We start from the raw sequence: 14,305 nt of genomic DNA on the forward strand, positions 1-14,305 counted from the left end.
ATACATAATATTAAAAACCGTTATACCACCGCGATTTCAAATAGGGGCATGTGATCCTTATTGGAATTTCAACCGCCATACTGTTTAGTTCACGCCTACAGCTCACCTTAGGACGGCTGCCACGGCACTTGAAGTGTCGCCCATAAAACAGAAAAAAATATATATAATAAAAAAAGGTAGTTTTGTTTAAATAATAATAAAAAAATGTAGTTTTGTTTACATAAATTATAAATATAATAAAAGGGTGGTTTTGTATTTTAAATAAGGTCAACGCTTTGAAACCAAAAAAACGGCCGCAAATTAACCACCAATAATCAAACTCACCGCCATTTTTAATACAAACAAGTTTCTCCGGCGACGAATTCTCTCTCTGCATGGATGGCTGCCACCACCCCCACCTTCCTCCTCCTCCTCCTCCTCCTCCTCTTCCTCTTCTTGTCTACTTCCTACTCGGCAACTACTTACACCGGCTCCATATCTTCTTCTTCAAATTTCACAGCTTCCAACTTCCACTATGTTGACCAAAACGGCGATTTCCTCCGCTCCGTTAATCGCACTTACACCGCTGCCATGTTCAATTCACAGCCTAAATCGCCGTCGTTCTACCTCCTCATCTACCACTCTGACTCCCGCAACGTCGTCTGGGTCGCCAACCGCAATAAACCCATCTCAAATTCTGGTCAACTCCTTCTCTCCTTCACGGGTATTACAATCTATGATGATTCCGGCATACCCGTTTGGTCAACACCCACGTTCAATTCCACGGTGGCTTCTCTGCAGCTACTGGATTCCGGGAATTTACTTCTCATTGATCGTTTTAACAAAACTTTATGGCAATCTTTTGATTACCCGACGGATACCATCGTTTCTGGGCAGAGATTTCCGGTTGGAGGATCGTTAATCGCTTCCAAAGATGATGCTGACTTCTCGGAGGGAGGTTATACGTTTACAGTGACCACCGGTGACGGGTTATTACGGTGGCAAAATTTGACGTATTACAGACTGTTGATGGATTCAAAATCTGTAATAAATTCAAACCAACCCATTTCGTATCTCATGGTAAACGGGTCTGGTTTTTATCTGTTCGGAGGCCAGGGATCGGAGGTGGTGGTACAAGTTTTAATTACGACGGCGGCTGTGAATTCCGACTACCGGATACTAAAGTTGACAAAAGCTGGCTATCTCAACGTCATGAGATACACAAACCGTAACTGGGTGACAGATTTCACGACGCCGGAGGAAAGTTGCCGTGCTCCGTTCAGTTGCGGCAAACTTGGGCTCTGTTCCCTTAGTGGTTGTTCTTGTCCGCCGGGATTTAGAGGTGATCGGAACGCAAACCCCGGCTGCTCACCCTCGGATAATTCATTGTTGCTGCCGGAATCTTGTGGTGGTAACGGGACCCGATTGCGATCCAATTCGTCGGAGAAATATGTATATATTCCGCTCGGAGATGGGATGAAGTATCATCCAATTGATTTCACAAATCCAACTAGAAAGGGTGTGAATTTATCAACATGTGAAAATCTATGCTCTTCGAACTGCTCTTGTTTGGCTATCTTCCATGGAAATCCATCTGGATCATGTTATTTGCTTCAAAACCATTTGGGTTCCTTCATTTCAAGCTCCACAAACGGAAAAGACGATACATTAGGGTTCATCAAAGCAATATCTTTGTCTCAAAATCATAACAGTAATTCCAGTTCCGATTTCCCCGTAGTTGCTTTGATTTTACTTCCGGGCTCCGGCGTTCTGCTAATCTCTATTTTCGCCATCTGGATGCGTATAAGATCAAGAAACAACGCCAAGAATTCTCATTCAAAGAAATTGAATGATAATTTTGGTTCAGAAGATCTTGAGCTGTTTTCAATTGCGGGTTTACCTATAAGGTTCGATCATGAAGATCTTGTCGAGGCCACCAAAGATTTCAGTACCCAGATCGGCTCCGGTGGATTTGGCACGGTTTACAAAGGCGTCCTCCGTGACAAAACGGTTGTGGCAGTGAAGAAGATCACCTCCCTAGGAGCTCAGGGAAAGAAAGAATTTGGTACAGAGATTGCAATCATCGGAAACATTCATCATGTAAATCTAGTCAAACTCAAGGGCTTTTGCGCTCATGGAAGAGAGAGGTTGTTGGTGTATGAGTACATGAGCCGTGGCTCATTGGACCGAACCATTTTCGGCACCGGGCCGCCATTGGAATGGCAAGAACGGTTCGAGATCGCGGTTGGAACCGCTCGCGGTCTTGCATATTTACACAACGGGTGCGAACACAAGATCATACATTGTGATGTCAAGCCCGAAAACATTCTTCTAAGTGATACTATGCAAGTGAAAATCTCAGATTTCGGGCTCAGCAAATTGCTGAGCCCAGAACAATCTGGTTTATTTACAACAATGAGAGGAACCCGCGGGTACCTAGCACCCGAGTGGCTCACAAACGCTGCAATTTCAGACAAAACCGATGTTTATAGCTACGGTATGGTTTTACTGGAGTTGATTCAGGGTCGAAAGAACTGTGTGCAGGCCCCGAGTCATAGCTCGGGAAACCCAACTAGTAGCACTGATGGTCAGTCATCGAGATCATCAAGATCCCGAAACCATTCTCAGGCCCGGGGCAGAGCACGCGCCCGGGCGTTCTATTTCCCTCTACATGCATTGGAGATGCATGAAGAGGGAAGATACATGGACCTAGTGGACCCACGGTTAGCCGGTCGGGTGACTAGAGATGAAGTTGAGAAGCTTGTGAAGGTGGCTTTGTGTTGCTTACATGAAGACCCATCGGTTCGGCTCACAATGGCTAATGTGGTTGGGATACTCGAAGGGGTGTTACCCGTGAGTGAACCGCAGTTGGATTCTTTGAACTTTTTGAGGTTTTATGGACAACGGTTCACTGAGCCATCAATGGCTGGAACTGGGGAGGAGGTTGAAGTGGGGGGTGGGTTTATGGTGACCACAAATTATAGTAGTAGTCCGAGTATGTCGTTAAACTCGTTTTCATATATGTCTTCACAACAAGTCTCGGGTCCTAGATAACATGGCGTTATATATTATATGTCAATATTTCAAGCGATTAAAAGATTTTGATCTTTTATTTTGGTAGATTTTAGAATGTAAGGTTAAGTTTACGAAAATAAAAGATCAGAATGTGTGTAATGTTAGCTTTGATGGCTTTCATCTCTTTTTTAGATTGGTTTGTATGTAAATCGTGATCATATAAAAAGATCGATTCGTTTAAGCAAAGACAAGGATAAATTTCTACTAAATAAGCATATAATATAACTTTTTTTTGCCAAATTATTTACCGTTTGTTTTATCTTTTAATCTATTCTAATAAATGAAGATTTTTTTTTTCACATGTCGTACTCTCATTCAATTTACCAAATGTCATTTTGTGGTTATTTTGAATTAATTTATTGTCCACATGTCATTTTATGAGTTTTTCTATTTTAATAAAATTCACATAATATTTTAATGTAATAATTACAATAAATGTAATAATAAATGAATATCAATTTCATTAATAGATTTACTTTTTTATTTCAAATTTTCTAAATTAAAGTTCATTACTTTATTTTGTTTATTTATTTAAATTTAAAAGAAAAATCAATTTTAGTAATTCATTATTTTTCTTATTTTCTTATAAATCTAAAGTTTTTAAATATTTAGACTTTTATATATAATTTTTTTAATTAACTTATGTAATACATGAGTATTACATCTAGTTACTTAAGATTTGTAACTTTCTACACTTTCTTAAAGATATAGGTGTAAATATTTTTGATTAACCGGCAAAACATTCCATTAAATAAATTTAATAGTTTTTTAGTTTTTATATACATAATATTTTTTATTGTAAATTATGAGTTTTCACCTTGATTTTTTTTAGAGTGTCGAAGGTGTTAGATGCACGTTTAGACTTTCTAAATTGCGATCAACTTAATTAAACATATAATTAGTCGTCGTCACATTCTTAAAAAATTAATATTAGATTAATTTAGTGTTTTAATGTAGATAAAAATATATATATTTAATTTTGATGACACATTCAAATGAATGGTTCTCTCATCTCTGTCCTCGTCGCCTTCCCGTATACAATTTCAACTTTTAATTTATTGTAATGGTGTGGGAATTTAAAAATCATAAACAAAAGGGACGCTTATAAAAATATTAGAATGAATGATGTTTTGTTTTTTCGAATCCTTCTTAAAATAGTAATGTAAAATGAGACTTTGTAAAATTCCTTTATTTTGTGACAAATGTATACTAATATTTGGCATTTTTTTTTCTTTTGTGCTTTGTGGTATTATTTTGCAAATCCTTCCCGGATTGCGTTTTCTTGTGTTGATTTTATTTTAATAGGAACTTGATGAATGGATACACCTATGTGTCTTGTTTCTATTTAATGATTGATGGAGAATACCTTGGAGGTTTCTTCCAAGTCTGAATTGAGATTTCTTTGTTATTCCTTCTTAAAATGGTTAGTTATGTGAGAAAAATAAAAATTAGCCTATAAATATAATTTTTTATGCATCATTTATAAGACTCTAATTGTTATAAAATTAATCAAAATAAAAATTCACAGATCCGTCACTAATATGTCAGTAATGTCATTATATGTTGTTCTATTAAAAATTTCAAATCTCTTAAACGAAACAGGCCATGTGCGGTTGCACACCTCGTATACGTAAACTTTTCCGCAAACAATTTGCGCAACAAAATGACACCAAACCAATTACATACTCCTTAATTATTTGATTTAGCAAAATAATTTTCTTGTTTGGCTAACTCATGTTTTTTTTTTTGAACAAAAATTTTATTAAACTATCAAGACGATAGAAATAAACATTATAATGTGTGAATAACAATACATGGATTGTGTGACCAACAAACTTAATTAAGTTTGCACTTCTTGCTTCTATCCAAAAAAAAAAAAAAAAAAGAGGAATAAACAATGTTATCAAAAAGATCCGTTTTCTTAGGTTTAGCACCTCCAAATATCATCAAATTGCGAAAATGTAAAAGCATCCTCAAAGGCTTTCTTTTGCGCAAGGTCAAAGAAGTAACTTTATGCCAAAACATCCAATTTGAAAATCATGTAAAAAGAAGGTAAATCCATGACCCACCAACGCATGACAAGAAATGAGATCTGCGATGCTAGGAGGCACAATATACCGACACCAAGTCGCATATGGGGGGGCACATGATAGCCTCCACATCAGTCCCTCTTTTATCAAAACTAATCTACTGGATACTCGATTAAGATAAATACTCCACAACAATACATTAACCACAATTGGAACAACGTTGTTCCATTATTTGGGTCATTTCATGCCAACAAAAGTAGTAGAATCAATGAGAAGCCTACAAGTATGACGTTTGCCAAGTAATTTAGGACTGCATCTAAAGCTGGAGACAAAGACATATAATATATGCCAAGACTACCGATGACCAATTTTAGAAGTGTATCCCAGCCTCCCACCAACAACATATATACTTTCCATCGAGAAAGTTTGGCCTTGAATTTATTGATGATGTTTTTCCAATGGTGAACTTTTTTTTGCTAGCTATATTTTTCAAAAATATAGCATTTCACAAATTTTGATTAGTAAATAGACTTCTTATATTAGGATTTTCCCATCAATGAATTATTAGCTCACAAATATACCCAATTATATGTAACTGGATTCTCACTGATTTGATTAAACATTATACAAAGGTATAGAATATAAATACAAGGAGAATTGGGAAACAGAAGTACGTAGAGAGAAAACAAACGCATTGATCTATATCATAAAAGGTGTATAATCAATCATCCAATTTGTTTCTAAATGAATATGATTGTTAACAGTAAATCTATTTATATACGGTATATGTAAATTATAATCATGTACCATATGGCAAACTTGGGATTTGTTCAGATGACATCATCTTGATCTTCAAGGGAACGTTTGCGAGCACTCAAGTTAAGCTTAAGGCTTTCTGGTAGAGGAGGTGTTCTTCCTCTCCTAAACAAAACCGCAAGTGCCCTCATCTTCTGGCAAAGATCAAACACCTGAAAATTCATAATTCAAAAAGAATTTATTAAAGTTAGAAAGCAGATTTGAAAAGTTGATGATTGATTGTTGTTAGTTACCGATGAGGCTTCAATCTCTGCAACCCCTTCACAATTTCCTTGCAGAAGGTCACAGTATTTTGCTGCTTCTGTCTCATCCTCAAAAACCTTACAAAACATTTCATTAATGGTGTCAATCCTCAAATGCCTTTTACAAAGATCATATCAACATGACTACATGAGGATAAGGATATTATGATAAAAGATAACTTACAAGCACTCCATCCCTGACATCTTCAACAAGCATCTGGAACTTATTGGGAGTTGGTTTCTTTGTTTGATTTCTTAACTTACGTCCTTTGGAGAACAACATCCCAAGTTCCCTTTCAACTTCACTGTTTGTGAGTTTGGGATTAGAAGAAAGGAGAAGGAGTTATGAAAGTAGAGTATTGGATGCATGAGAATTTAACAATTAATCAGAAGTGAAACCTGCGATTCATTCTGGTTTTCATTGTGCAGAGCTGGTTTTCCCTTCGGGTTAATACATAAACAGGTTTTGCATCTCCTCTCCATGGATTTGCTTCCAGCACTGAATCAATACATCAGAATAACGAGTGAGTCAAATTCATAGAAGGCACCTTGAAGATCCTAGTTTTTAATCTAAGATCAATCTGTGGATGAGTGAGTTCCTATTACTTGACAGATCAATGAAAACAAGCAAATATGAACAATTCGTACAGAAAAAATACTAATAATCAGAAAGTTTGATGAGAAAGGTCAGATTTATAGTTGAAAAAATAGTGATCGGAGATAAATTATACCGTCGTAACTGCTGCTGTCAAATGTTTGTTGGAGATGACGACGCATGTCATAAGCACGCGACGAAACTTGTTCTACGAACTCATTAGAAGAACCAGGGATCGTCCCATCCAATCGTAACGCCTTTTCCACCTCCTCATCCTCTTCTCCTTCATCTTCCCCTTTAGTTCCTCCTCGATTTCCTACAGCTTTCAGTTTACACGCCATACCATCGACTCTGCTTCCATACGGGTTTAGTTTAGGGTTTGAAGGGGTCACGAAGGTTGAGAGATATCGGGAAGGATGACGGTGATCGGGATGAAGGCATGAGGTGGAAAAGGAGGAGGATTGTAGATGGATTCTCCGGCGGTGGTGGTGGTGGTGGAAGGGGGTTCCGGGCGGTAAGACGATTGAGGTAGATACGGAGGAGAGGGATTCCATCATACAGGCTCTTGCTTGTGCGTGTGAGACGTGTGGGTGTTTATATACAAAGGGGGCGGTAGAGGAGAAGTTGGTAGCGATCGGCGACAGCGTGAACGACTGAAAGACCACCGGAGAATCGAAGGAAAGTTGGTTCACTGAATCCCTGGGGGATTCTAATTTCTATTGGTGCAGATTTTTATGTGCCCGAGTTACAACTCACGAGTCAAACTAAACTACAAAATTATGAGGTAAGTACGTAAGTGTCACTTTAGTTTCTATTTTTTGAATAACAGTTTAAAAAGTTATCTTGGAAAAAATAGTTGGAAAAAAAAATCTTATTTATTTGACCTTTGGAGAGCTTTTAAATTTTTAGTTCTAAAATAAAACAAAAAACTTCGTGTTTCACAGTATGAGTTTTAAAATTTTATTTTACATAAAAGTTTTAAATTGAAAACAAATAGTGTTTTGGGACTTTTAACTTATAATTTTTATTTAATCTACATATTTAAAAGGTCAAAACTAATTACTATTTTAAAGTTTATGTATAGTTAAAAGTTACATCTTTCAGTTAACGTTAGTTTTGCCAAATATGTTCGTTATAATTGTTTTTTAATTTCTCCTTGTAAATTGATAATAAGGTTTTGCTAGGAGTTTTTCCAATCATTTTGTTTTTTGTTTTCTATATAACATATTCAAATATAAATTCTTAATTTAGAAAACACAAAATAGAATATGCAATTGTAATTATAAATATAAAAAAAATCAAAATTTTACTTAAATTAATTGTATACTTAACTTTTATTTCTTTATTTTCTCTTTCTATATTAAAAAAATTATGTTTTGTTTATATTAGTTATCTTTGAATAGGTTGTTATGACACCCACACATTATCATCCTACTCATACATGAGTGTTATAATACTCAATATGAAAATTGACAACATCAAATAACATGTGATAACACAATTTATTTTCTATTTTATTTTTTTATTTTTTTTATGTTTTTAATTTCTATATTTCCAAATTATTTTTTATTTATGTTATAATATTTATATTTACCATATAAATTAAATCATAAATTAAAAATAACATTTAAAAAGTAAAAATAAAATTTTAATAAATCCTAAATTAAAAAACAACATTAGAAAAAAAAATTACAACAAATGATAAAAACATTTAAAAACCTAAAAACCAAATATATATATATATATATATATATATATATATATATATATATATATATATATATATATATGAGAAAAATTACATTTTTTGACCTAAATTATTCATCTTCGGTATCATCGTAGATATGTTTAGTCAAGTCTTCTAGAAGTTGCTTGTATATTCGTTGGTCTTGAATGGCAACGACTCTATGTAACTATTTTGTTGTTCCTTGTTGAAATTGAATGTATCTAGGTTCCGTAGGTGAATATTTCGCAATGTTTCGTCATTTATCTTCAATCACCATGTTATGCATTATGATACACACACGCATAATATCTTGTAGAGTGTTCAAGTGATATGGTCGTGCCGCATGTTCAACTATGTGTCATTTTGTTTTCAGAACTCCGAAAGCACGTTCCACGTCCTTACGTGCTCCTTCTTGTCTTTTCTTGAAAATTTTGTCTTTTGGTTCTATCGGGTGTCGAAACACTTTCACAAACGTGGAATATGGTTGATACATTCCATCTGTGAGGTAATACCCAAACTTATACTCATTGTCATTCACTATGAAAGAGCACCCGATGCTTTTCCTGTCAAAAGGTCCTGAAATATTTGTGACTGATCAAGAACGTTTACGTCGTTGTTAGAACCCGCAACTCCGAAAAAAGCATGACAAATCCATAAGTCTTGTGAAGCAACAACCTCTAATACCAACGACGGCGATCCAGGATGACCACTTGTGTATTGACCTTTCCATGCCACATGACAATTTCTCCATATCCACTTTGTGCAATCAATGCTTTCAAGCATACCCGGAAAACCATGTCGTTCTTCATGCGCCGCATATAGTTGTTGCATGTGTCATTCAATGAAGGTTTGCGCAAGTATTTGTCACCGAAGGTTTCGATAACACCTCTCGCCAAATTATACAAACTTTCTCGTGCAGTTCGCTCTGACATTCTCATATAGTCATCAATAGAATCGGGTGACTCCTCTATAGTCATAAGCTTGATTGCAACACCACATTTTTGCAACCTTGTAAAACCTCGTTTACCTCTCGTATCATACCTCATTTGGAAATATTCATACCTAACACATATATTTAATTTGTAAAAAAGGTGTACTTGTGTTATCTAAAAACAATTATTTAAAAATCTAAAGAACATATATTTAATTTGTAAAACAAGTATATTTACAGTACCTGTTTTTCATTGCATTGGCTATCCGTTGAAACACATTTTTCCGCAAACGCAACCTTCTTTTAAAATCGCTAGATTGGTAGACACAATTATCCACAAAATAATCGCGTACTAGACGTCTATGCCCTTCTTCACGATTTTTGTTCAACGCCACACGTCTGGTCAGTAGTGGAGCTGACTCTGGCGGTAGCATGCCCGTAACATATTAGTACATCATACCCACAAACATATCATCATCGTCGATATCATGGTTGTATGGATGAAATGGATCAAAATGATCCATTTTTTAAGTAAATAGAATACTAGAAAAGAAAATGAAATCGAAAGAAATGTGAATTTTTAAAAGAAATTGTTGAGTTTTGTAGGTAAAATTGAGATAAATATTGTGTATTTATATTAGATATAAATAGGGAAAATTATTATTATTATTATTATTATTATTATTATTATTATTATTATTATTATTATTATTATTAAGTTTGTGACCGTTTGCAAACGATCAAAAATGTGACCGTTCCCCTAAAAATGCAAGCCAATTCAATTGTTTCCTCTCGTTACCACCATAAAGCCAAAAAACGCAAGGCCGGGTGTTAGGCGTGTCAAACCCAACAAATAAAGGGGTACAATTGACTCCAAAAACACTGTTACTTTGCACTAAAAACGTAATACAAGGTAAGCAGGGTCGATCCACAGAGACACGGGACAAATGCTTATACCTTTTTGCGCAAGGTACAATATGATCACAAAAGAGGGGGATTTAAATGCAATGATTCAAATAAGAGCTAATTTAATGAGTAAGCAATTGATTAAGTGAAATAAGTTCAAAATTTGTAAGTACTCCAACTCTATGCAAGACAAATTAGCAATGTGATTCCATGGATGACAAGATATTTGTTTAATTCTATCTAAGTTGGTACTTGAAAGTGTTAACAAGCTCTAACACTTCCCATTCACCACAATAATTAACCAAAACAAGCTCTTTGATTAATCCTAACCTTACTAACCTAATCTAAACAAGCTCTTAGAATTAGATTGAAAGGTTGCTTTAAACTTTATGTGAATGTTCCCAACAACACTCAATACTCCTCACAAGCTCGGGAGTGTAAAAGTGTGTGAAAAGATTTACACTAAATTCATTCAATAGAAATCAAATTAGTGCTTGTTACCTAGTCCAATTTACAAAACAATTACGGATTTTGCAATTAGATAACTTGAATGATCTAACCCTAATTCAAATGGCCAGTAAGAATCACAATTAGAATCAAACATTCGATTGAGACAAAATCAAATTCACTAGATAGAAAATTGAAAGCAAACATCAAGTCATATGATTGAAATCACAACTAAGAAGTCAATACATGAAGTTGGAGAAACTAGGGTTCTAGCCAATCATGGCTAGAACAAGATCACAAATCTAGAAAAAGAAATTAAAGTTCTTACAAAATGAAATCAAATGTTCCCAAGTGTTAATCAACTTCAAAATCCTCAAGAAAATCACTTTCTCTGCTCCAAAAGTCGACCCCCTCTTAAAAAAATTGGTTCCCCTTTAAAAATGGTGAAAAACTGCTTTAAAACCCGCATTTACGTTTACACGGCCCGCGTAAATTAACACTGTCATTTACACGGCCGTGTAAACAAGAAAAGTAGAATGCTCCTGTATATGCGTTTTTACACGGCCCGTGTAAATTATAGGCTTCCATTTACACGGCCGTGTAAACTCCTGTAAAACCAAAATCTTCATTTTCTTCATAACTTCCTCCTCGATGCTCCAATAGCCCTGAAATTTTACCCTTAACTCTTTTTAACCTCCTAAAGCAAGATCCAACCTCCAAAAGTCTCTGAAATATTACAAAAGTGTGTGAATGAAATTGCATCATGAAAAATCCCGAAAATATGCAAAATGCATGAGTTTAAACCTAAATGCAATGTACTTTTATGAAATAAAGCTACAAAATGGGTACATGAAATGCACCTAACACCGAGACGGTGTAACTGGCGTTATAACGTTGTTTTTGTCGTGCCACGTCGGAGTAACGCGGGTGCATGTTGCCTATTCCTACCTGTCTTATAATAAGAAAATCATATACTATTTAGTATAAACTTTTAGGGGTCATTTTGGTTTCGCACATTGTTTTTACAAGTAATATTTATAGAAATCATTTTCTATCTTAAGTTTAGGTGGTAGAAAATAATTAATATGACGAAAAGGTTTATTTTTTTATTTGTACATAATTGAACTTTTCATAATATATAACAAAGGCATTTTGGTCTTGAACAAAAAAAAGTATGAGTAACACTGAATCTTTTTCACACTGAACTAGGAAAATTAAAATCTATCAAAATTGGAATTTGATAGTTTCCGAGCATATTGAATTCCTACAAAACATTAACATGAAATGAGACCTTGAATTGTTTGTCCAAATCTTTTTCACAAAAAATGAATTATTACAGTAAATGGCAAAAAGATGAAAAATCAAAGTTGATGTCAATTTTATAACAAAGCTGCAAACAAGGTCTAAAACATAACAACATATATACATACATACACCCAATATAATATGGTCAAACATGTTTTAGAAGTGAGAGTCACTAATGAGTAAGCTTGAAATATAAAATAAAAATAATGGCAAGCACAAGAGCTCCAATCACAGACCCAATAATCCACTTGTTCTTCGATATCCTTCTTGACATTGCTGTTAACACTTTCTTACTCTTGTCAATCGCATCATCTACTCCATGCAGCTGTCAAATTTACTTTTTTTTTTTTATTATGTTCAAGAAGAAATGACCATTTTATCCTTCCATAACATTCATTAAGTTGGGAAGAAAAGAAACAAAACCCCTAAAAATAAAATACCTTTGCATGGGAATTTAAAAGAGTTTCTCGTTGTTGATGCAAATCTTGAAGAATTGAGACACCAAGTTCCTCGGTTTCAAACACAGCTCTCCTGCTATCCTTAATTCTCTCACTAGATTGATTTAGCCTTTCAGTTGACATCATCAGTCTATCTCTTTGATCTGAAGAAGCCTGTAATGGGAATTGGCAATTCCAGATTTAGTATATGGGAATAGGCAATTCCAATTCCAGTAGTTAGGAAATGGAGATTTTACCATTCCGGACTCCAGCAACTCTTCATGTGCAGTTAGACTGGATTTAGCTGAAGCAAGTTTCTTAACTTCCCTTTTCAGTTTTGTTAAATCAGATTTGTATTCTCGAAGCTTTGCAAGCAGCATTGCCTTCACACTTGGCTGCAGACTTCTTGCTTCAAGATCCATTTTTCTTATCTGGTACAATTTTCCATGCGTAAATTACAAACCAGAATTGCAGAAAAAAAGAAAGATAAAAGGACTAGTTATTGTTTACCAGAACATCAGCTTCATCTAATCCAGATAGCAGTTCATTGATCTCTTTGCTTTTTTGCTCTTCATATCATGATATCACAAGTAAAGGATCAGATCAGTTGTTGATAACACAATCAGAATATAACACAATCACAACCCAAAAAACTGAACTGAGAAACTAAATGCAATGAAAGCTAAAAAGAAATACCTCCATCAAGAATAGAACCAGCTGCGTTACATTTTCTGGACAAATTCGCAGACAGCTCACAATACTGTCGCTCGTAGCCTTCGAATACTTCGCTCATCTCTGCCTTTCTTCTACAAAACACCTCTCAATCACAATCTGCTTCAAATTGAAAACCAACATTACAACGTAGCCATTTCCAATTAATCATATAAAGTTTAGATTACTACCAAAATGCAAATTCATCAAATCGAAACGAACGAATCGCGTAGAATCCATCATTTTCGCACAGGAAGAAATTACTCAATAAACTAGTAACTCCAATTTACTGAAAGCACAAATCGATACAGCTAAACCTTAATTTATGTTTCCTAAATCATAACAGCCGAAAAAACCATCGGATTTGTAAAACCCTAATTCGTATCCGGTCAATATTAGAGAAGCAATCGATCTAAATTACTGATGAAAATGTTAACATAGAGCATGAACTGAATTGCTTACATGAATTCAATTGCAATAAGATTTGTAACTAAAAGTGTAGATCGATGACTTACAGAGACGAAGAAGAGTATTTTGAGGAAGATCTGATGAAGAAACGATTTTCGTAAACGGTCAGTTGTGAAATAGTACATTCTCCGGATGTGGGGCCATAATATAGTGTCCGTAGGCATCTCGAATGCCGGTAAAAATATAGCTGACTCGATTTCCTAACTGACCCGATGTGAAAAATATTGGCCGTGAATCCGTGATTGTTGATGATTAGCAATTTCTTTTTTTTTAATTTCGGTTTGATTGTTCAAAAATTATTATATTATATAATTATAATTAATTTTATAATTATAAAAAATTTAAAATTTAAAATTTAAAATACCGTCTAACTTGTAACACATGTTCCATATGTGTTATTTATTTTTTTCTATTGGTTTATTTCGTTGCCCAGATACAAATAAACATATTAGTGACACTATTAACTAAAGTTGAGTTTTGTACACGAGTGTGGTAATTTTAAAAAAACAATTACCATTCTCTAGTACTTTCAAAAATATATTCCAAAACATAGTGAACTTGGTTTTAGCTATGGTCCCTGCGTATTTTATATTAAAAACAAATTTATTTTAACCCAGTCCTATCGTTTAGTTCTTTT

General features: G+C 34.6%; 3 protein-coding genes across 3 annotated transcripts; 1 reads left to right on the forward strand and 2 right to left on the reverse strand.

The window, feature by feature from the left end:
- Positions 1-307: 307 nt before the first annotated feature.
- Positions 308-3,058, forward strand: LOC145169516 (S-locus lectin protein kinase family protein). The gene has a single exon (XM_079088059.1). The coding sequence runs from the start codon at positions 379-381 to the stop codon at positions 3,031-3,033; it is 2,655 nt and encodes an 884-aa protein (XP_078944185.1). The 5' UTR covers positions 308-378; the 3' UTR covers positions 3,034-3,058.
- Positions 3,059-5,759: 2,701 nt separating this feature from the next.
- LOC145169518 (plant/protein) lies at positions 5,760-7,483 on the reverse strand. Its single transcript, XM_079088060.1, has 5 exons — positions 6,874-7,483; positions 6,542-6,641; positions 6,327-6,447; positions 6,134-6,220; positions 5,760-6,052 (listed from the first exon to the last, which is right to left on the reverse strand). Exons 1-5 carry the CDS (start codon positions 7,292-7,294, stop codon positions 5,915-5,917), a joined length of 867 nt encoding a protein of 288 aa, XP_078944186.1. The 5' UTR covers positions 7,295-7,483; the 3' UTR covers positions 5,760-5,914.
- Positions 7,484-12,103: 4,620 nt separating this feature from the next.
- LOC145169519 (vesicle transport v-SNARE 12-like) lies at positions 12,104-13,842 on the reverse strand. Its single transcript, XM_079088062.1, has 6 exons — positions 13,716-13,842; positions 13,186-13,320; positions 13,000-13,058; positions 12,747-12,920; positions 12,493-12,663; positions 12,104-12,377 (listed from the first exon to the last, which is right to left on the reverse strand). Exons 2-6 carry the CDS (start codon positions 13,280-13,282, stop codon positions 12,225-12,227), a joined length of 654 nt encoding a protein of 217 aa, XP_078944188.1. The 5' UTR covers positions 13,283-13,320; positions 13,716-13,842; the 3' UTR covers positions 12,104-12,224.
- Between the last annotated feature and the right edge of the window lie 463 nt (positions 13,843-14,305).

This window comes from Lactuca virosa, chromosome 4, assembly GCF_052849685.1.
Source record: "Lactuca virosa cultivar CGN04683 chromosome 4, Lactuca_virosa_CGN04683_v6, whole genome shotgun sequence".
Taxonomy (NCBI): Eukaryota; Viridiplantae; Streptophyta; class Magnoliopsida; order Asterales; family Asteraceae; genus Lactuca; species Lactuca virosa.